Source organism: Amblyomma mixtum, chromosome 4 (genome assembly GCF_055824585.1).
Source record: "Amblyomma mixtum isolate Tamu chromosome 4, ASM5582458v1, whole genome shotgun sequence".
Classification (NCBI taxonomy): domain Eukaryota; kingdom Metazoa; phylum Arthropoda; class Arachnida; order Ixodida; family Ixodidae; genus Amblyomma; species Amblyomma mixtum.
In genome coordinates this window covers 67,009,309-67,031,878 of record NC_143015.1, presented here as the reverse complement: position 1 = coordinate 67,031,878, position 22,570 = coordinate 67,009,309, and the positions used below count along the sequence as shown (strand labels likewise).

At 49.1% G+C, this 22,570-nt stretch overlaps 2 protein-coding genes and 1 long non-coding RNA gene across 3 annotated transcripts; 2 read left to right on the top strand and 1 right to left on the bottom strand.

Annotated features, from left to right (window-relative positions):
* The first annotated feature begins 3,929 nt into the window (after positions 1 to 3,929).
* LOC149346735 (uncharacterized) lies at positions 3,930 to 6,070 on the top strand. The gene is made up of 3 exons (XM_089585437.1): positions 3,930 to 3,941; positions 5,262 to 5,500; positions 5,953 to 6,070. Exons 1-3 carry the CDS (start codon positions 3,930 to 3,932, stop codon positions 6,068 to 6,070), a joined length of 369 nt encoding a protein of 122 aa, XP_089441563.1.
* Positions 6,071 to 12,660: 6,590 nt separating this feature from the next.
* Positions 12,661 to 16,311, top strand: LOC149346734 (uncharacterized). Its single transcript, XM_089585436.1, has 3 exons — positions 12,661 to 12,672; positions 15,096 to 15,349; positions 16,194 to 16,311. Exons 1-3 carry the CDS (start codon positions 12,661 to 12,663, stop codon positions 16,309 to 16,311), a joined length of 384 nt encoding a protein of 127 aa, XP_089441562.1.
* On the bottom strand, positions 15,000 to 22,457 carry LOC149346733 (uncharacterized). The gene is made up of 2 exons (XR_016292107.1): positions 20,928 to 22,457; positions 15,000 to 15,391 (listed from the first exon to the last, which is right to left on the bottom strand). It is a non-coding gene; the product is annotated as an uncharacterized LOC149346733 (long non-coding RNA).
* Positions 22,458 to 22,570: the final 113 nt, after the last annotated feature.

The window sequence follows — 22,570 nt, the reverse complement described above, 5'->3', positions numbered from 1 at the left end:
CGTACGCTACCGAGCGCACGCCGACCACGGCGGGCCTTGCTCTGAGGGAACAAAGGAACGACACACTGGCTGACACAAACAAGTCATTTATTGCTATAACAACAATAACGCCAGCTAGCAACAAAATACACTGAGGAATCGAGGAAGTCCGACTCACCAGCACGGTTACGAGCGAACGTTCGCCCGCGGTAGGGCAAAGGGAAAACTCCGATGTCGGACGGGACGAGTTGAGGGGAATACGTTTCCACACGAGGCCGCCCGCCGACGAAGAGCGAAGCTGCGAGCGAAACGTCCGGTCGCTTCCCGGTCCCAGGGAGAAGAGAGCCAGCTATCCCTCGCGCGCGCGCAGCAAAACGCCATCCGTGGCGCTGGTGTCGCTGCGACGCGAGCGCCCTCCCCTGTTAGTTAAAAGTAACCGAACCGAGAGGAGTGCTTTTCGGGGGCAGCTGACAACAGTGGGGTGCAATGCGGGAAAGTGAACGCAGGGGACGAAGGCGTCCCCACAAGTTATCTCTGTGAATCCTTAGCCTCGGCCCACGCTTCGAAAATCTGGAAGTCGATTTAGTGGACAGTGTGCTACGCCATGGTCTCTGATAAAGCGACATGGTACAGAGAGGGTAGGCAGATGGTTGTTGACAATTACCAAGTGAACAAAGGAGGGGAAAGCCTCAGGGTGATTGCCAGCGTATAGAGAAGAGGACTTGTATTCGTCTGGGCAACGCGTTCATCATTGACGGAGTATAAATATTGTCTTCACTCCGAGGAGGAAGGCCCGGTGAGGCAGAAAAAGTGGTTTGGTTCGGTTTATGGTGGTTTAACGTCCCAAAGCGACTCAGGCTATGAGGGACGCCGTAGTGGAGGGCTCCGGAGATTTCGACCACCTGGGGTTCTTTAACGTGCACTGACACGCACAGTACACGGGCCTCTGGAATTTCGCCTCCATCGAAATTCGGCCGCCGCGGCCACAGAAAAAGTGGTTGTTTTTTGTGAGTATAAAGAAACATTAATGGCCGCCTGCACAGTAGCTGTCTCGCTGTAAGGTGTTCACATAAGCTTTCCCGTGGCGGAAAAAGTAGAAGGCAAGACAGAGGCAAGGTGAGACATTGCGAAGGGTGATTATGTAAAGGACAGATCACATAAAGACCCGATACGGAGGAGTACAAAGTAAGGAGGAACATTGTGGTAGCGGTGACAAAGAGCTCCAGGTCTACTGTACCACCCTGGATGTTGCATGGTGTTCCTTTCTAACCACCAGGGAACGGGGTGGGGCCCTTCGCAGAAGAAAATTCTCCCACACGTAACACCACAAAGCCGGTGGTAGATGATGATGATGATGAATTTTTATGGCGCAAGAGCATCTTTGGCCAAAGAGCACCATGGCACAAGGTTGTTTCTTCTACTCAAGGTTGGGCCAGAGACCCATTTCCTAAACATTTCCCCCTATAGAACCCGAACACCAGGCAGGATAAAGCTTGTACCCATTGTATCACCGGTGGGTACCCGGCGGCACTGGGGATCGAACCCCGCCCCTCCCGCATGCGAGACGGATGCTCAAAAGACAAGGGCACCGCTGCGGTAAGCAGGTGGTAGAGCTGGCTATAATGTCGCGGCTTGTCGCATCAATGGCAGCAGGACTCTCCACACGCCCTCGTGTCAACTGCACCCAGATGCGCTTTTCGTCCTTCACACGGGGGCAGAGGCGTGCCTGTTTTGCACGCCCGTAATGCTTTTGCGGATTATCCGGTGAACTATCCGCGGTTGCTGACGCCCAGTACCGTACAAAAACCGTCGCCCCGTGATGAGACCGGAGCACGCAACCGCCAGGTCTGTGCGAGTAGCGGACGCACGAAATCCAACATCGCGAAGGCCGGGCACGAAACGGTATGGGTGCGAAGAACCAGCTTGTTTCTGTTGCTTCGTGAAGCTCCTTATCGGTGCTGTAGCGAGTAAGAAGTAGATGAAAGGCGACAACGCCCTTCGAACATCCGTTCCCGAACAGTGCACGGCAGTCAATGAGTGTGCGGAGCGGCAGTACGCGCCTAAAGGTGACTGAACATCGATGAATGGAACGTAATTTACAATGTCATGTTCTCTTTTCATGGCACCTCAGCGGGGAACTACGGCGCAAACAGCAAAAAAAACAAAAAAAAACAAGCAGAGAGCCACTGAGTATTTCACAGCTTCGTCTGTGAGTGCACGTATATACGTTAAACATTCGTAATTGTATGCCATGCAAAGTGTTCACAATTCACATTAATAGTTAAAGCACCTGAAGCAAGCACTCGGTGCCATTAATTTTAAATCTTGGCGATGTTCACTGCACCACAAGTTTTGATATGCATTACTTCGCAGCTTTTTTTTATTTGTTGTTCCTCTTAACTTGAATGTAATGACCATGCTACGGTTTATTTAAAAAATTAGTATGCTGTATTCGCCTTCCCTGTCCTTGAGCCTCTTCCATAAAACGTATATAGCGCGTTGTTAGTGTATGGCCGACGTGATATATGGCTATATCAATCAATCTGTTCTAGCCAACTGTAGAACATTGGTGACAAACAGATTGCCTGCCCAAAGTGTAAATAAATAGGCACCGCCTTCACGGGTTGACAAAATCCTGAGAGCTGGCAGGCGTGATCACTGCTTCTGTGGAAAGAAAACACTAAGGGCAATTTTGTTCACGAGGTGCAGCACAGAAGGATGCACAGCTACCGAATGAAACAAAACACTGAACAAAACTTCATAAAAAAAATTAAACTACGTCAACTTCGTACACTACTCTGTAGAGCAACCAAAAAATAACGGAAGTAAAACTTTATGCAAATAACCATTTTTTAGTCAGTTATGCAATGACACCTTTTTAGGAAATAGCTATAAATCCGTTTTTATAGAAACCATTCTTGGTAAATCACCTTTTTCTCTTCGTCTAACGCCATAACTAGTAGATTAAGGCTCAATTTCGTTTTTGTTTTTCGCGCCTTATGTTAAGTCCAGACGAAAAGATACTGAGTACGGTTTGGTTTGGTTTATGGGGCCTTAGCGTCCCAAAGCGACTCAGGCTATGAGGGACGCCGTAGTGAAGGGCTCCGGAAATTTCGACCACCTGGGGTTCTTTAGCTTGCACTGACATCGCACAGCACAAGGGCCTCTAGAATTTCGCCTCCATCGAAATTCGAACACCGCGGCCGAGATTGCACCCGGGTCTTAGGGGCCAACAGCCGGGACCATAACCACTGAGCCATCGCGTTGATCATACTGAGTACGTCCTCTCCAGTAACGCCAGAGACAACAAACCTCCTCATAACTGAAAGACGTCTGCGGAGCGCGCCGCACGCGGAAAGATAAGTTACCGTCAGTGCCGGCGTGCGCTAGGTAGCTCGGAACCAGAATGGCCAATGACCAGAGACAACCAAGCGCCACTATGTGCTAAACCGCGAGCGTGCTGTCTTAAGTCAAACCCGGATTTTCTGCTGTTGTTTCGGACTTTACGAGTTTTCACTGCCGAGTTCATACCACCGTATCGCATTTCGTTTGGGAATGAGGAAAAAAAATGAGAGGAGGCAATGAAACATTAGAAGGCAGGAAAAACAACAAGATTCTGCGAAGAGGGTCGAGTCTCGAGACCTACAGTGTTCATGGAGAGGGAAAGCCAGTAGCCTTCTCTCACGTTCTGGGCTAGGCTTTTAACGGCTTCACAAGGGAGGTGAAACGCCCTGTTGTTTACGCTACTGGTGTCGGTCCTCGATGGGGCTTATTTGCTTGTTACCATCGCTGGGACCGCTGCAAGGAGAAATGATCAGCGGAGCATGGTAAGGGAAGAAGGGCGGGGGTGCGTTTTCGGGTATAAAAGTGTTGCGTGTCGTTGGTAGAAGACGCACTTCGCTACAGCTAACTCCAAAAGCAGAAGCAACGAGCTCCATCTTCGAATCACCATGAAAACCCTCGTAAGTAGCGAACCAACATTGATTCGTTTTGGAGGACTTCATGAATTCCTGCGGCAAAGGTTCTCTTAGATTTGATGAATAAAGGGCTCACGTAGACTCACCGTTTGATATTTAAGGCAGTCAAACATTTCCGTACGAAGTTCATCACATTTAGTTTCTGTTGTTTGTCAGGTCAGTGTAGCGTGCTCTGCTTGCAGCATAGAGTGGTAGCAGGCACCTGACTAGGCAGACAAGCGGAAAAACGGGAAAGCATTGGCAATCAAGGTGTGACTTCCTTGCTCGTGATTGGTGGTTCAAAGTGAGACGATGAGTTGCGATGACGGGGATAGCAGTGAGTTCTAGTTGATCGATCGTGCCATTTTCCTAACGGCTATAGCCTACTTCGACGTCACTTTCCACTGGAACCAATCAATCAGCCAGTCAGTAAGTTAATGAACCGCACGTAAGAAGAAAAAAAAGATATTCTTCACTTCTCGCCTCGATACAATGCAGCAAGCATGACGGCACCAAAGCTGAGCTGAGCATCGTGTGCGATGTGTTGCTGCATCAAACATGGAAGCAGAACGCAATGCAGGCGCTCGATTCAAAAGCGAAAGCCCAAGGATGCACAAACCCCAAGCACTGAGAATGCATCGAGTGTAGAGCACAGGTATATGACATTTTTAGCCATACTTTGCATTTTGGTTCAGAAGCACGTAAAGGTGGTGAGCTGAGTCGAGCAGAGCAGCGCTATGCGGAATTTGCCACGAGTCATTCGCCTGGGCCTACTGGTGTGGGCTACAGAGGATGACGCGGCAAGTTCCACAATTTGTGAAGAGTAAACACAGAAGAAGCGTATCTAGTAAGGCTGAGATCTGGGCGAGTTGGTATGCATTCATACTGGTGAACAGCGCAAAAAAGGCGGGACAACAACAAGACAAGCGCTGACTATCAACTGGGTTTATCGAAGGACGGAAGGGTATATATACAAAAACATAACACAAATGCCTCAGCATCATCAGCAGACCTTCCGTGGCACTTAGCAACAAGGAATTGGCTTACATCACTTCATATGTGACATAAGTTTTGATTTTCACGGCCCTTTTCACACTATCTTCTTACTTCTTTGTGTTATGTTTTTGTATATATACCCTTCCGTCCTTCAATAAACCCAGTTGATAGTCAGCGCTTGTCTTGTTGTTGTCCCGCCTTTTTTGCGCTGTTCACCAGTAAGAAGCGGATCGTTCCTTACACTCGCCGTGCAAGTGAATGACCTCCGGCAGAAACCGGATGTGTTTATTTCCGCAAGCTAGATCATTATGTGTCATTATTCCCTTACAGGCCATCGCCGTCGCCTGTTTGTTGGTTGCCGGTGCTCACTGCGGCGCCGTCTTCACCTACGGCGTCCCCGCCGCTGTAGTACATGCACCGGTGGTGCACCAGACCGTGGTCAGGGCACCAGTGGTGGCCGAGCACAAAGAGCTGGTGCATGTTCCACACCAAGAGTACGGCTACACTATTGAGGACAGCAAGGTCGTCCACGCAAAGTCCACCGTCGTCCACCACGACCCTCTCACCGGGTGAGTACACTGTGAACCTGGCTTCGACGACAGTGCATACGTAGTCACTGCACGCGTGATTTTACCATAATAGTCATCGTATAAGAAAATGTGAAAGAAATGACTACCTGCGAACAGATTAGGCCTTGGCACTAACTGCATGGCTACCTATATTGATTACTGAAGAAAGGCCTAGGTCTTTCTCTTCACGTCTCAATATTAGTATATCTGTCGTCATCGTACGTGGGAGGCAGTATCATGGTAATCGTCACTTTTTAAACATTCGCCACATTCAGTATCACCGCCACTGTACTAAAGTGTGCCTGGCTCCCTGTCGACAGTCACAGGGATTTCAGCTACTACATAGCGAACGTGTCTTCACGGTCGTTGGCAGTAAATCATTTTTGACGCATTTTGACGTTGCCATATCTTGAAATCCTTAATTCTCTCGGCTCTCTTGTTCTCCTCTGCAGCCTTCCATACCAGCAGACCGACTACCACCACGCCCCAGTGGTGACCGGGTCCCGGAGCTCCGTGTACCACAGCCGACCAGGATACGTCAAGGAGCGTACCCGGGCTTACATCTATTGAACACCTGCCACATCAACGATAATCCCCTCATCGGTCGAACACTGCAACACCCTCCCCCCCCCCCATTAAGATTCCCACCCCTTTTCATTGCGAATTAATAAATTTTGACGTTTGTTTTTAAATTGACTAACTATCGTACTTTCGGTTGTGTTAATCAGCGAATACATTTTGCATGTCACGTGTGCATGCAGTTCTACAGATACACCGATCATCTACAGGCACATAGCGATACGCAGACGAAAAGAAAATTCTTGAACTCCCAACAAAAGAACTCCTGGAGCAAAGCAGCAGCAATGACTGTTGTGTCGACCCTTCCCACAAGAGCGTATACTCAAAAGTCCATTTCGATTGCATACAGGGACGACGATGGAAGCGAAGAGCTTCCAACCCCCCCCCCCCTCTCCTCCCCCATACCTGTGCACCGTCATTTTCATGCACAACTTTATCCCCCCGCTGAAGTAACCAAACAGCCACAGCTATCAAGTGGCCTCTGAGCTACGCTGATTGCTGTGCGATCCGTACTCCTCTTCCTCTTGGGTAGCAAACCCACAATTAAACACCCCAAAGATACTCTGATCTCGAGAATGTCATTGTGGGTGACAGTAGACGTGCTGGAAGATCTACGCAATTTTTTCGTACTTCGGTACGATCAGCATTGTGCGTTCCAGCGCTCAGGATCTCTCGACTCCAAACGGTTCTCCAGAAGAGATGCATGATGACTGAGCTTCCGCTGGATTTTCTTCGAGCAACATATTGTAACCAATTTGAAGTGCTAAAAGCACTTTTTTTTTCAGAAACGGAGCACAGTTCAGACCTGGGGACGCATCACACACACAAACAAGCTGATCTCAGCTGCCGCGGTGGCTCAGTGGTTGCGGTGCTCGGCTGCGGACCCGAAGGACTCGGGTTCGATCAATGCCACGGCGGTCGCATTGCGATGGAGGCGAAATTCTAGGGACCCGTGTACTGTGCCATGTCAGTGCACGTTAAAGAACCACGGGTGGTCGAAATTCTCCGGAGCCCTCCACTACGGCGTCTCTCATAGCCTTAGTCGCTTTGGGATGTTAGACCCCATTAAACCAAAACGAAGCAAGCTTATCGACGCTGGCTAACAACAACCACGTCGTGAAGTATGAGTTCCTTATTTCAGCCGACGCGGAGGCAGAAAATTCCGTCTGACGCGCTGAATCTGTCTGCTGGAGCTACATTTCGTTCAAGCCAAATCACAGACAAACTTAAATTCCCAGCACACGGCCGTAGCCACCAACTTTTCTGCGAACAACATACCCAACAATTCTGGACAAAGGCATTTCTGAACGAGAAAGAGTATATGAACGCATTTTTTTCTATATATCGTGAGATTTCACATATAACACATATCCACAGATCACCCATCGACAGGCTTGCATTTTTTTACTATTAAAGTTTTTGCGATGGCAAAAGCATTCCCCATTGGTTTCTATGGCTGTCTTACTGCTCCATGCTAGAGCTGTAAAAGCTTCAAAAGGAAGATTTTACTACGCATCCGAAGAATGGACCATTACCTTCAATACTTCTATAACAGTAGGTTATAACATTCCAATATTTAAAATTTCTGTCTAACAATTCTGGGCTTGTAAACTTTATTTCGAATGGCATACCACTCAAAATAACTTGAATTAGCGCCCGAACGGCAATTTATGCAAGCACATGGAAGATGACTGGTGTTAGCATAGGCATGTATGCTATACATTGGAAAATACCATTATCTTCAGTATTTGTATTGCAGTACCTTAATTTTTCATTACTCAAAATTTTTGTCCGAGAATGTTGGACATTTAAAGAGAAGCGGAGGAGAGAAGACAGGAGAGGAGGAGAGAGCTCTTTCTATTTTCACCTGCCACAGTCAACCCTTTGATCACCTGTGGCAACCTCATCGCATCAACCACCGGTCAATACCAAGCGCTGTCGTTAGCGCCTGTCCCGTGTCTTCTGTGTCGTCCTTTTTTGCGCCATGTATACAAGACATTCAGACTTGTTGGTTGATCAATGGAGGTATTTACGGCCGCTACATTGTGACGACTATATAAAGGCACATCTCGACACATCTTAGAGTACACACGTCGACTAGACACATCATCTGTAACTTCTTAACCTAGTCAGTATAATGCAGCACCCGCAAATGCTTCTATCATTTCTCTAATCACTGCAAACTTTGCGGTTCTCAGCCTGTTCTGAACAAAAATGAGTATTTATAAATCGGGCGAATTGAAACATTAAACGAAAATTTCGAGGCACTATAAATATCAAGAAAAGAAACGGCAGCTGTGCAGTTTCACTTTAACTTGCCTACAATGCAGCTGATTTCTGCTTGGTTGACTCTGCCTTTGCGATGAACCTTGTTACTGCCTTAAATATTTTTGGCCGCCTTTTAGCGGCCGTCGCCGCGCTTCTCAATGAGCCCTACTTGTGGTACTGCTTTTGCTACGACATTAGTTTTGCCGCCTCTAGTTCCTTTTCTTTGCTTTCTGCGGTTCCCGCAATATTTCCCTCTCACATACCCAACAGTCCTGGACAAAAGCATTTTTGAGCGAAAAACCGTTTATGAATGCAATTATTTCATATAATACAAGATTTCACTACAAAAACTAATACATCCGCAGAAGACCCGCTGGCAGTCTTGCATGTTTTTTTTTTTTTTCTCTATTCACATTTCTGCTATCGACGAAAGCGTTCCCTACTGGTTTTCTATGGCAGTCTTAACTGTTCGATGCGATCTATGGGAACACTTTAAAAGAAAGAGTTTGCCACATATCAGAGAAATGGACCCTTACCTCATATATTGCCATTACAGTATCTTATAATTTTTCAATATTCAAATTTTTTTCGTAGAATGTTGGATATGCATTGCTTCTGGCACAGCTTTGGCTAGGGCCTTGGGTCCGACTCTTTAATTCCTTTCAGTCATTTTTCTTTTTTGCAGTCAGCGCAGTGTCGATTCTTAGCTTTTAACCGACACCGCTTTGCGGCAAACTAGCTGACTCTGATTTTCCTGCGAATTTTGTCTCTCTTCTGATACCCATGGGTCTGAGTCGTCACTATTTCACACGTGTACAGCTAGGTTGCATTACTGCGTTGAAAATGCGACGCTTGTGCTTTCTTAAAGCGGATATTTCACCCCCCCCCCCCGTCCCCCTGAAAAAAGAAAGGATACGCATGGCAGTCATGTCGTGCTGAGTACCTCGCTGAAGAGTTTATATTGTGAGCACCAGTTCGTATTTAATAGGCTGGCGTGCTGTAGGAAGCAAAACAGGTTGGTCGGCGCCAATCTTTCTCCGGTGGGTCTATTATTTATGTACAGCTTTTGTATCGTTTACTTTTTCACAGTACAAGGACTGGACCTCTCACAAGGACGGTACTATAAACGAGTTCATGATCCGTCTGCCTCTCGCTAGAGAAACAGATATCATCGAAACATTAGCCTTCCTTAGTGCCCCTTAATTCCCACAAATCTACACAGCGTGTCATAATTTTCAAACAAAACTATCGTAATCTTCGTCATTACAATGTAAGAAGCCTACGTCCCCGTTCAGAGTGGACAGACCAACCAGGTTCACAACAAGGACGACGACAGAACCAAATATCGTTGTTTTTGTCATCGTTGTTGTGTTTGTCGCATCCTTGAACGTTTTTTTGTGTTATCTGTTTTCTCCCCTTTCCCTGGTTTTACTGTTTTTACCTCTGAGGATACGGATTTTGAAGCACGCTTTCCGTTAAAAGGGTCGAACCGCTGCATTCATTCTGCGTACGGGCAGGCATCTTCACGCTGGCAATAATTCAAAGAACTTCGCTGCAGAAATGACACCGCGCATTTAATGTACATCGGCTCTTTAAAGTACAGCGTGTCATGTATCCCAATGATTTCGAACGCCTAAGTTAAAGAAACAGCGTAGATGTGCGCTTTCTCTGCCCCTTAAATGGAGCGGTGACTTATGTACACAGAAAGAAAAAGCCATGCTGTAGCCCCAAGAGGCGAGTAAACAAAAAGAACAAAAGGCGGAAGCAGAGTATGAGTATCGAGCGTTAGCAGTATCGAACGAATGTTGCGTCATTAGCCATCTTCGCTATATCCGGTACGAATTTCTCGTTATATCCTGATATCCACCTTTTTTAACGCGACCGTATACAGCGCAAGAAGACAAATCGTTAGACACCACTTCGAATGTCCGACGTCAATTAGCTTGGCCGTAATGGACGTTTGAATTTTCAGGAAGCCACGGTTTGGGCAGCCAAAGGTCGTCGGGGCTGACCTCCATGATGCGCTAAGCTTTGATTCGACTAGTAATGTTGTGCTTCGTAAAACGCTGAATCATTCGATACCACTCCGAACATTCTGCGCCAATTAGGTGGTCCACAATCTGTGCACCAATGGTACCACCCACTGGTCCCACTTGAATGGCCTGGTGTTTCATACTAACGCGACCTTGACTCGTACAAGTAAAGCAGCAGCATCTATTAGAAAGGAAGCGTGAGCTCGGGCTGTTTGACCTGAAAAAAAAAAGAAAAAAAATACGCATGTGAGGTGGACAGTAACACGCAGAACACACAAACAACAAGAAGCCGATTCCAATCGATAGCAAGACAAGGAAGGTGTAACTAAGGGCGGCTGAGATTCACATGTTGCAAGGAGTTCCGGATATTTTGAGGAACAACGTTGCCGCGACGGGCGCAAGACAGGAATAGTTGGAGGGTCCCTAGGAGGGGCATTTGTCCTGCGGTGAACTCGGCTAAGGTGTTGAAGAAAATTCAACTATTGACTGCGAGCATCAGCGCGAGCATATCGGTACACTGTTTGATCTCTCGGGCTGTATTCACAGTGTAGGTATTCTACGCATCGCGTCTGGGATGTGAGCATAGCGCAAGGTACTGGTTTTATGCAGGTCTACATAATCACAAAAGAGCAAACGTTCCACAGAACCACACTAAGAGACATGATAGCACCCAGCCACCATTTTTTTTTCCGCAACCCAAACTGCGCGAAATGATTACCAATCGTTCCAAAGCCTGGTTTATTGAGAGTTTTATTCTAGCCAATAAAAATCTCCTGGCCCCTTCCAACTGAACGCATAAGAAATTTATAAAGCGAACAGCGGAAAACAGTCGTCAACAAATGAAAAAAAGAGACAGGAAACAACTTTCTCCTAATTCACTGTTGTCCCGTGATTGGCCTTGTCGTTCACTTCCGATCACGTACAAAGTAGCCCAGCTTCATACTTTACTGCGTACGAACTGTTTACTATCAGCCTCAACACACGCCAATCACGTCAACTCTAGGATAGCCAGGAAGCAGTTGCGTAGCGAATGCATAGCCGAATCCCGGTTCATATCGCAACCATCCCCAACACACGCCAATCATGCCTACTATAGGGTAGACAAGATGCTGTTGCGTAGCCAACCCATAGCCGTTCATGTCGAACCAACGCAGCGGACGTTGACGCAAGTGATCTCACGGACAACGCAAGGCCTGTCTCTTCCACTCACGTCCAATTTGCGTCTACTATCGGGGACAAAAGTCTCCAGGAGGCGCGTCAAGCGATTCTGGCTAATAGCTGCCATGTTTCTTAGCGATCACCTGCTATCACTAGCACACGTCACAGCAAGCGAGTCCGACTTTCACCTCGACAAGTATGGTCTCCAGCCCGCAGCTAATCACAGAGCTATCAGCTTATGTTCCCAATGATGCGTCCTGGAGACTTTTGTCCCCGCGAGTACGTGCTGGCTATCCCAATTTGCCACAGGTCAGCTGTTTGGCGAACTAACAACGTGTGTTGAAAAGCTTTACGCATCAAGGTTCCATCCAGAAGCACTCTAGCGGCTCCAGTATTTCGAAGAAAACAACGTGTCAAACAAATAGCGTACTATGTTACACTTTCATCGTATCCAATCCAAAAGTACAATTAAGCAAATCCACCTCACTGAACACCATCTGCGAACTGATTCGACGCACACTGTACACGGAAAGATCGCACCTATACATGCGGCGGTCTCGTGCGCTCTGTGGCTGTGGACCGGAATGGCCAATGACCAGACAAGGCCACGCGTCGCCTTGTATTGCTGCGCCGGTCGTTCCTAGTAAAGCCCTTCTTTTTCTAAGTTCGAGTTCGACGAGCTTTCGCAGTATTGGTTTCTCCGCCGTTATCTGTCTTAGTTGCAACGATAAAGGAAAAAAATAAAGAAGACAAGATTGAGAGGTGGCAGTGAAACATCTGTAAGCAGGAAAAGCAAAAGGAATCTGTCAAAAAGGTTGGAATGAATCCTGTAGTGTATACATGGAAAGGGAACGCTTGTAGCATTCTGCCACGCTTTTTGATAACCTTAACTGCATCGCGAAATACAAATGAAAAAAACCCATTGTTTACGAAACAGGTGTCAGACCTCCCGCTGCTTATTTGCCTGTTCACATCCAATCAGGGCTGGCGTAAGGAGGAGGGGTGGTCACCTCCGACGGGTATAAAAGCGGCTGGCCAAAGCTGGCAGAAGACATACTCGACTCTTCTGCCATCAGCACAAGCGCCCAGCTCTTCTCGATCTACATCCACCTTCCAAGCGCCATGAAGACCTTCGTAAGTCAACATGGTCATATTCGAGTTCGTCTGCTGAGACTTAATGCAGCGTTCAGGCTGACTTTAAATTCTGTAACATAGAAAAAGCTCTCGCATACTTAACTGGCACCAAACAGCAAACTTATGCCGTCTCTAATCAGTGATTTCAATGAAACTGTTTTATTTGGCCTCGTTAGAATGAATTTCGCACACAGAGCTTAGTCAACGCATTGAACCACTTCGGTAAACTCAGTAATGGTATTAACCAGTAGAACGACAATATTTAGCAGAAGCTTCATTGAGCAGCCACAAAAATGAGCACTTAAGAGACAAATCGCGCTGCACTGTTGATGACTGTAACAAATACACAGCATCCATTACGAGCAGAGAAAGGGCTTTCGTTGCTCGTTAGTAAGTAAGTACAGCTATAGCTCCCCTTTCATCGGAAAGGAGAGCGAAAAAATAAGTGTTATTTGGTTCGGTTTATTGGGGTCTAACGTCCCAAAGCGACTCAGGCTATGAGGGACGCCGTAGTGAAGGGCTCCGGAAATTTCGGCCACCTGGGGTTCTTTAACGTGCACTGACATCGCACAGTACAGGGGCATCTGGAATTTCGCCTCCATCGAAACTCTACTGCCGGGTAAAGTGTTATTTAATTACGCTACTAGAGGCGAATTTCAAAACTTGATTGACTCTGAGGTGATAAAACAGGTTTTATGACTGACATGACATACAAATACAGCTGGTAAGCAGCGTGGTAAGCAGCACGTCCGGGTAACCAGTTTGTTGCACCCGAAATGTGTAAGGCCGGCAGGAGGAAGTAAATGATAGATTTACTGGCTGGGTGCTAAGATGGAAGATGGCGTGCAGCCGAACGGTGCATCTCGCCGGCACGAGAGTCGAGCTCAATTCGGAGGCACTTCGGCGTCATCGTCTTCGGCGGCCAGTGCTGCTCCTGCTGTGTAAGGCCGCTGCGGATGCTACAAATGCTGGCGTGTAAGATGGCAAGTAGGCGCGACATGCGAATAAATCAGTGCATGGTGTCTCATGCGCGGGCAGCTTGTAATCACACTAAAAACATACTAATAATCGTACAATCGCAAAGGGAGGGAGGTGATTGGTTTATTGGGGTTTAACGTCCCGAAGCAACTTAGGCTATGAGGATCGCCGTAGTGGAGGGCTCCGGAAATTTCGACCACCAGGGGCTCTTTAACGAGCCCTGACATCGCACAGTACACGGGCCTCTAGAATTTCTCCTCCAAAGAAATTCAGCCGCCGCGGCCGGGATCGAACCCGCGTATTTTGGGTCAGCAGCCGAGCACCATAACCACTGAGCCACCGCGGCGGGGCGGAGGGAGGTGAGGCGTAACAGACGGACACAACTGCGCGAACTGTTAAATCCAGTCCCTCAAGTTTAACGCACTCAGAAGCGGAGCGGTGTATGGCAGGCTTTCAAGGTTTCCAGAAAACAAAAGGCAATGCGCGGGGAAAAAAAGGGTTAAAATGTTTAAGAATGAAAACAACAACAGCTAAAAAGAAATGAAAATCCTGACGCCATCAAAGCGTCCCCTTCCAGAACTAGAGGCTAAGCTTTTAGATTTAATTATTCTTACAGGAACATGAAAACACCGCATGAAATACTCACCTTGTTATTGGTACTTTCACTCTTGGTTTCCGGATAACGGGGTTCTTCGTTATTGGCTTCAACCAGCCCGTATTGCTGCTCCTGCAATTCTTCCAGACACCATAATAATGGAATTACAGTCGGACAAATTAAGAAAGCAGCGGCTTTTCTTGGTCAAAGGAACCCTTCCAGCCAACGGCGTCGGCCAATTCTCATGACCCTGCCAGCGTGACAAAGCAGGGAGTGGTAGATGAAAGGAGATAAACTCTTCCATCTGTGATCGGAGATAGACCCATTATGGCCCCGCCGCGGTGGCTCAGTGGTAACGGCGCTCGGCTGCTCACCCGAAAGACGCGGGTTCGATCCCGGCCACGGCGGCTGAATTTTGATGAAGGCGAAATTCTAGAGGCCCGTGTATACTGTGCGATGTCAGTGCACGTTAAGGAACCCCTGGTGGTCGAAATTTCCGGAGCCCTTCACTATGGCGTCCGTCATAGCCTGAGTTGCTTTGGGACGTTAAACCCCAATAAACCAATAAACCAGACCCATTATGGCACCGCTCCCTGCATTGTCACCCTAGCAGGGTCATGAGAACTGGCCTCTGCCATTGGCTGAAAGGGGAGGGTCCTTTGACGGGGAAAAGCCGCTGCGTTCTTGAGTTGTATTCGACTATAGTATAGATTCTTTCCATTTTTTTTCTCTTCTGCAAGTAAAGACGAAACTACAACAAAATTCTCCAGTTTTAATAAACGATTGCATTGAATTTTTATCGAAGAATGCTGAGAAAGCTCTATACCGTTCATCTCTTCTTCCCCTACAGGTCCTCGTCGTCGCCTGCCTTCTGGTTGCCGGTGCCCACTGCGGCGCCGTTTTCACCTACGGCGTCCCCGCCGCCGTGGTGCACGCCCCGGTGGTGCACGCACCAGTGTTGCACCAGGCCGTGGTCAGGGCACCCGTGGTGGCCGAGCACAAAGAGGTGGTGCACGTGCCACACCACGAGTACGGCTACACCGTCGAGCATAGCAAGCTGGTCCACCCAAAGTCCACCGTCGTCCACCACGACCCATTCACCGGGTGAGCAGACTCCGGAGATCGTACCGTCATCGCTCGCTTCCTCTAGAATGAAATTCGAAGTCTTAATGCGTGCTTACTAATTGCAAGAACCTCCTATTGAGTTTCTGTTCAGTATATGTTCATTATCAAGACAAGAAGTTTTTGTGACCAAACTTTGTTCATGTACAGAAATCTACTCAAGGGCTAAATTTTTTTTGCGGGAAAGCTAGTCTTAGGAGGGGCTTTATTCACGGTAGGACTCTCTTATGATGGCGATGGATTAAGAGGTCACAAGGGGAGGGCGGTGGGGCGCGTGGAAGCTACTCTAGCATTGTTCCATCCTTGATATAACGTTTAGCCTCATTGGTGATCACCGGCTTCTGTGAGCCTTTGGACGCTGACTGGGACGCAAACAAGCAGGTATTAGTTTCTGCCGGTGACAAGCAGCTAACTGTTAGACGAAACAGAATGCGTCGTCACAAGACTTTCCACAAGAGAAAGTGCCGTGTACTTTATATATGTCGCAGTAGAGGTTGCTTCGAGAACAGTGGGAGAGGTAATTGCAAGAGTAATGCCACAAGAAACAAGTAAAAAAACTTGCTCGTTACGGCTGTTTCTGACGGTAACAAACACTACGGAATGCCCCCACGCCGAGCCATTTCTTTTTTTCATTTCATCGGTGATCAAAATGCACTATTACCTAAAATAAGGACGACGTTCATAATGGGGGGGGGGGGGGGGGATTTTAGGCTGCCACCGCACTGTAACTTGTAGATGACAAATGTTTTAGAAACCTGCCGGTAATGTAGGGTCTTCTTTTCATCAATTACTGGTGTCATTTATCTAGTCCATGCTTCCTGTGCAGCCTTCCATACCAGCAGACCGACTATCACCACGCCCCAGTGCTGACCGGATCCCGAAGCTCCGTGTACCAGAGCCGTCCAGGATACGTCCAGGAGCGCACCAGAGCCTACGTCTACTAAATACTACCTACATCAACAATCACTCGCCCATACCGATGGATGGCTCACTGATTGCGCTCCACTCCGCTCATCACCACCTATTTGCTGATAATAAATAAACGATGCCTGTTCCCAGCAAAGCTTTAATTTGGGTATCCCTGTGAAATATTTGTATGTGTGTGTGTGTGCGCGTGTCTGCGCGTGCGTGTGCGTGCGTGTGCGTGCGTGTGCGTGTGCGCGTGCGTGCGTGTGCGTGTTGTGTGTGTGGGGGGGGGGGGGAGCTCAAATAACGCCTGTACACCTGTACGGGCACGGGCACGAGTAAACTAGCTCGCCACTACGCGTTATTCCGTCACCACGCGAGAAGAGAGCCCTAAGAGGAGAAAACACAAGGGCTGCTTTATCTTTTTTTTTTTTTTTTGGAAAGCAGATAAATGTGTTTCAAAACTTACACTGTAAAAATAGAGCCCCTTGGGTTCGGGTAAAATACGACTTTACCCAACTCCAACTTCACGAGGAGATTTTGTACAAATTGGACTAAATCCGCTTTCTATACCAGAAAAGAAGCATCGGAGAAAACATTTTTTCCCGTCGCGAAACGCTTACAAGACCGCATGGCAACTAGCGGATATCTAGAACCTATCCAAGAGAGGCGCTTTCTTTTAGAGTTTATTTTAAGGCATTTTTGATGCCTGTTAACCACAGCGTGATGATGATGATATCAACTTTGTTTTCCGCCAGATAAGGAAGCCCCCTACTCCCCGCCCCCGGCACGCAGGCCTTGGTGACGGGGGCCGGGACCACCGCGATTAGAAGCAGGCGAAGAGGTCTTGATTCCTCGCGGCTTCTTCCGCCAGGCGGATGGCTTGTTGCTGTGGAGCAGGGGCCTCGCTCCGCCGCAGGGATACCCAGGTTTCTCTACAATTGATGTTTTCGTTAGCCCCTGGGGAGCTAGCGCATTCCCAGATTATGTGGTCGAGGGTCCCTCTATCGCAACTTCGCAACTTCTTCAGCTGTTTCCGCGCTGCGGCTTGTAATGGTGGCTGCCGATACGGGGGCACCGCGGCCATCGACCACTGAGGCGACCGCCACACCCTTCTTGCCACTCGCTGCGTCCACGTACGCAACGGACTTGCTGTCCATCGGATCGAAGCGTCTGATTAGTGCTTCTGCACTCTTCTCCCTCCTTTCAGTGTTGAATATGGGATGCATGTTACGAAGGAGTGGGGGATTGATTAGACTTTCTCGGCAGTCCTGCGAAATGCTCGATTTGACTCGTAGTCCCCTGTCTGTTTGCAGGCCTGCCATTTCAAGGATGGCTCCGCCTGTGGTTGTTCGGCTTAATCTTTCGAGCTGTGAAATTCTGACAGCCTCCGCTATTTCGTTTCAGGTATTATGCACTCCCATAGAGAGCAGCTTCTCTGTGGAGGTGCTAATCGGTATGCCCAGGGCCCTCTTTATGCACCGTCGAATGAGCGAGTCTAGTTTCTTCTTCTCCTCAGCCCCAATGTTTAAGAAGGGTGTGGCATAACTCACGCGGCTTATTACGTATGCTTGAGTTAGTTTAAGCAAGCTTCTTTCCTTCAGGCCTCGTCCTTTCAGCGTGACCCTTCTAAATATGCCAGGGGCTTGCGTGGCAAATTCCTCGAGCCTTTTCATTGCCCCATCATTATAGCCATTATCCTGAATAAATAGTCCTAAGATTCTGACTTGATCTACCGTTGGAACTGGTTTCCCCTCTACTTTAATGTCAAATTTCCAGTTGTGCTTGCATCGGAGTGACTTCGGGTTATAGACGAATGATTCTGATTTTTGCGGACAGCATGACAGACCCCTACTGGCAGCATAGTCGACGACAGTGTTTACCGCAGCCTGCAGGCGCTCCTCGATACTCGCATCGCTCCCCTGGTTAATCCAGAGGTTGATGTCATCCACATACATACTGAAATTTAGACCCTCTATGCTCCGCAGAGCTTCGGGGAGGGCCCTCATTGCCACGTTGAAGTGGAACGGGGAGAGAACCGAGCCCTGCGGCGTGCCCCTGCTCCCTAACTTCAGTGTGCGAGACTCGATGTCTTGGAACTTCATGCAGGCAGTTCTGCCTGACAGAAAGTCCTTGATGTAATCGTATGTTCGCGCGCCTACCCCAATTTCATGGAGACCTCGGAGGACTGCTTCGTGTTTGACACTATCAAAAGCGTATTTCAAGTCAAGGCCGAGAATTACTTTGACGTCTCTAGAACGCGAATCGATTATGTCATGTTTCAGTCGGAGCATAACGTCCTGCGTGCACAAGCCCGGTCGGAAGCCGACCATCTCGTGCGGCCACAGATCGTTTTGCTCCATAAAGCGCGTCAGTCTGGTCAGGACTACGCACTCCATCAATTTCCCCGTGCATGAGGTTAGGGAAATAGGTCTTAAATTTTCCAGTTTCGGGGGTTTACCCGGCTTTGGGATTAGAATTACATTTGCCGACTTCCACTGTCGAGGCAGGTGTCCTTTAGTCCAAATTTCTTGCATGTACTCCCTCAGAGCGCTAATGGAGTCGTCGTCTCGGTTTCTTAAAATTTTGTTAGTTATCCCGTCAGAGCCTGGGGTGGATTTCGTTGTTTAGTCCCTATATTTCTTCCCTGACCTCCGCCTCCATGATGGGTGCGTCGAGCTCCTCGTTGGGAGCGCCGTAGTATTCTGGGAGGGTGGTACTATGGGTATCACCAATGAACAGGGTCGTCCACTCTTAGTTAGAACGCGCTAGCGCATGGCCGTGCTCTTCAGAGGGTCACTGCGTTCGAAACGGCTGCGCATCGAAGCGAAGTGGCAGATGACGCGAGTCATCACGTCCAGGTACACCTTCTCCTGCGCCACTTTGCTGCGATGAGCGACTGTGTCGCACGCGGTACCCTCAGAAGAGTGCGGCCATGCGCTAGCGGGTTCTAACTAAGGGTAGACGACCCTGTACATGTTGATTAGTTTGCGCATAAATTTCGCATATATTTCCTCAAATGCGTGACTGGCCTTTGATAATGTAATTCCCGATTGGGTTTTTGAATTGATCGGATCTAACAGGTCTCTCAGCAGACCCCACGTTCTGGAAAGGCTCATGCTCCCTTCCATCTTGTCACATCTGCTACACCAGTTTTATTCGCATAATTTGATCGCATAATTTTCAATTTCCTTGTTATGTCTAGCGTGACCCTCCTTCTAAGATTACGGTTCCATTTTTGCTTCTTTAGTCTGCGCTCCATGCCATGTTTTGCCTCCCACATGTGAAGCAGTTTGCTATCAACTATCTCTGGGGCATCGTCCCCTTCAAGCGTCTTTGTTGCCTCTCCAACGAGACCCATGAGGGTCTCCGTCCATTCCTCTACGTTAGTGATCTGCCCAGTGGCAGCTTTCTCTCGCTTCTTCCTAAATATTTCCCATTCCGTTACTCTCGGTTGACGCTCACGACGCGTCTTAACTCCTTTTTTAAGGATCGAGGCCAGAATGAAATGATCGCTGCCGAAATGTTTCTCTGAATTGTACCATTTTAGATCTGTCACATCTTTAGAGAAGGTCAGGTCAGGGGAGGTGTCTGCGCACACGCTGTTACCCACCCTGGATGGACTACTAGGGTCCGTGTGTAGGGTGAGTCCCAGCTCATGCGCGTCCTCCCATAGCTGCCTGCCTTTGGGATCTGGTGTAACCCCATTCCGGGTGCGCGGCATTAAAGTCACCGACTATTAGCAAGGGGTTAGTCCCGGCTGCCTTAATCGCTTTGCGAAAGAGGGCCCTGAATATCACCTTTCTCTGCTGTGGGGTACTGTACAAATTTAAGAGGAACTCACTCGGTTCCTCTTTTCGTCCCGTAAGAATTTCCAATAGCACTGCTTCAATTTCGCTCGAGTTGACTTCGTGCTCGATTGCCGCAATGTTTCTCTTAATCAACGTTGTGACGCGAGATTTCTCACCTCTGTTACTTGAAAAAGCTTGGTATCCCGAGAGTTTCGCTGTTTTGCCCGTCTCCCGCAGGGCTATAGCTAGCGGTTTCTCATTTAATAGCTTCAGATATTGCTGCACTAACGCCCGCTTGCACTGGAATCCGCGACAGTTCCACTGCCAGATTAAAGACTCAGTTGGTGCGCCTCTGGCCATTTTGGAGCTGGTCAAATTTTTCCTCTACTTTTTGTTGCCATTCTCCGATGGCAACTAATTCTGCCCGTTGCCTTTGCACTTCAACCGTAAGGGCTTGTATCTGGCTTTGAGTCTGATTTATTGCTCCCAGAATTTTGGCCATGAACGAATCAAATTTAGCTTCGATTTTGGCTTCTAATCTTTTCTCTAGCGCCACCAACGGATCAGCGTCCTCCCCTTTGCGTTTAGTAGGAGGCGGCCTAGCCGATTCTACAATCATTTTTTCCTCCTCCGGTGTCGCAGGCTGTGTGGGAGTCGCAGCCTTAGGCGCCGGGAGTGTTTATCTCCAATTTTGGTGGCGCTCTGTGGGGGGAGGGGGACTCCGTACGCGCCTGCAATTTTGGTTTATACAGTTCCAGAGTGAGTTTATTAATGATCTCTTTAAGCTCCCAAACCTCTTTCCTTAATTTATCGATCTCCTCGTCCTTGTCTTTAGCCTGGGAAGCCCCCGTGTCAAAGCTTACCGTTTTACGGTCCCCGCTCGGGCTCCGCTTCTTAGTCCATGGGTTCGCCGGGCCCCTGGAACACGATCTCCCCCTGGTTCTGGATCCGGAGCGGCCACTGGTGCGGGCGCTCGAGCGGCCGCGCTGCTGCGGCTTGATTCCTGTAGTGTCCTCCTCCTTGGGTCTAGGAGGTGACGTAGGCCCTCTCTGGATCCGGAGCGCCCTCTGCTGTTGGAGTGCGAGCTGCCCCGACGCTGGTGCTGTCCGGGATGCCTTCCCGTGGTCTCGTCCAGGGTCGGGAAATCTTCGGCTTGGAAACCCTCGTAGTTGTTGCCGCACTTGTCTTTGGGGCGACCTTGGCGGGTGGAATTCCCCCCCAATATTTGCTGGGTCCCGTGTTTTGGCGAACTGCCGCCGCTTTGCTCACACCGCCTCTTCTTCACCTCGTAGGGCGTGCGGTAGAGCTCCCTGCATTTCTTATCGCCGAGCAGGTGTCCTTTGCCGCACAGCTGACACTTGGTCTCGCATTGATGATTTTCGGGTGGGTTTTCCGCCCCACAACCGCGGCACTTTACGTCTTTAGGATCCGGGCAGGCGTCGGCTCGGTGGCCCATTCTTCCGCATGCGTTGCACACTTCGTATTTTTTCCGGTAGAGCGCGCACCGTTGAGCCAATGGAGTGATGCACACCCACCCCGGGACTTGCTGTCTTCGAACAGTATCAGGACTGCCTTCGATTCCTTGCCTAATCTTCGAACCCCCAGCCCCGGTGAGTTGGCGTGCGTTTTGATACGGTGCAATATGTGCGCCTCCGAAAAGTAGAGGGGTACGTCGTGGATTACGCCCTTTCCGCAGTCCTCCGGCATGGCGACGTAGGTGGTCATCTCTATTCGCTCCCTTCGAAAGTGAGGTGCTTCAGCTCTACGTATTTTCTTTCTCGCCCGGCGTCTCTCGTCGCCACGAGAATGGACTGCTGGCGTGTATTTATAAAGACGATGTCCTCTCCCGCTGCGTCTTGGTCGACTCCGGCAGCCCAGATTATCGTGTCCGCCAAGTGCGCGTTCCCGTGTTTCGTCAGCCTCGTGACGCCGCCGCTGGGTCTCATGATTATCTTTTCGGCGTCGCTGGGGAGCCTGATGTTTTTGCCTTTCCACCCACTTTGCCGCCATTTTCCTTCTCGCGAGCTTCTCGGCAGCCCGCCGCCGCTCCACGATGCGCGTCTCTTGGTTGGGGCTAAGGTTAGGATTAGCCTCCTTCGGAGCCGCTTTGCCTTTTTCCTTACTAGTGTACCACTGCCCGGGCACATTTAGCTCGCTCGGATCAATGTGCGTCCCTTCGACAGTTTCCATCATCGTCCCTCAGCCGTTGGGCGGGACTGGGCCGCTGTCGGTGGCTGCACCTCACTAGGCCTAGCGTTAGGCTCGGACGCTCTCCGCGGAAAAGTCCCAAAAATGACAGGCAAAAAAAAAAAAGCTCCCACCTCGGGAAATTTGGTATCCGCAGTGTTCGCTCGTCGTTTTCTGTCGATTCGGAAGGCTTCCGGTTTCCGCACCGCAAGATTTTCGTACGAAGTGTGGCCGTGGTCGACGGAGCCCATCGACCACACGTCCGCTCCCTACCGCTGCCTCGACGGAACCTCGTCTTGTGCGGGAACTGCGACAGCCA

Bases quoted from the DNA above. Each gene is read 5' to 3' on its own strand.
- LOC149346735 (XM_089585437.1), top strand. The intron at 5,501-5,952 runs GTGAGTACACTG...TCTCCTCTGCAG, and splicing joins CACCACGACCCTCTCACCGG to CCTTCCATACCAGCAGACCG.
- LOC149346734 (XM_089585436.1), top strand. The intron at 15,350-16,193 runs GTGAGCAGACTC...CTTCCTGTGCAG, and splicing joins CACCACGACCCATTCACCGG to CCTTCCATACCAGCAGACCG.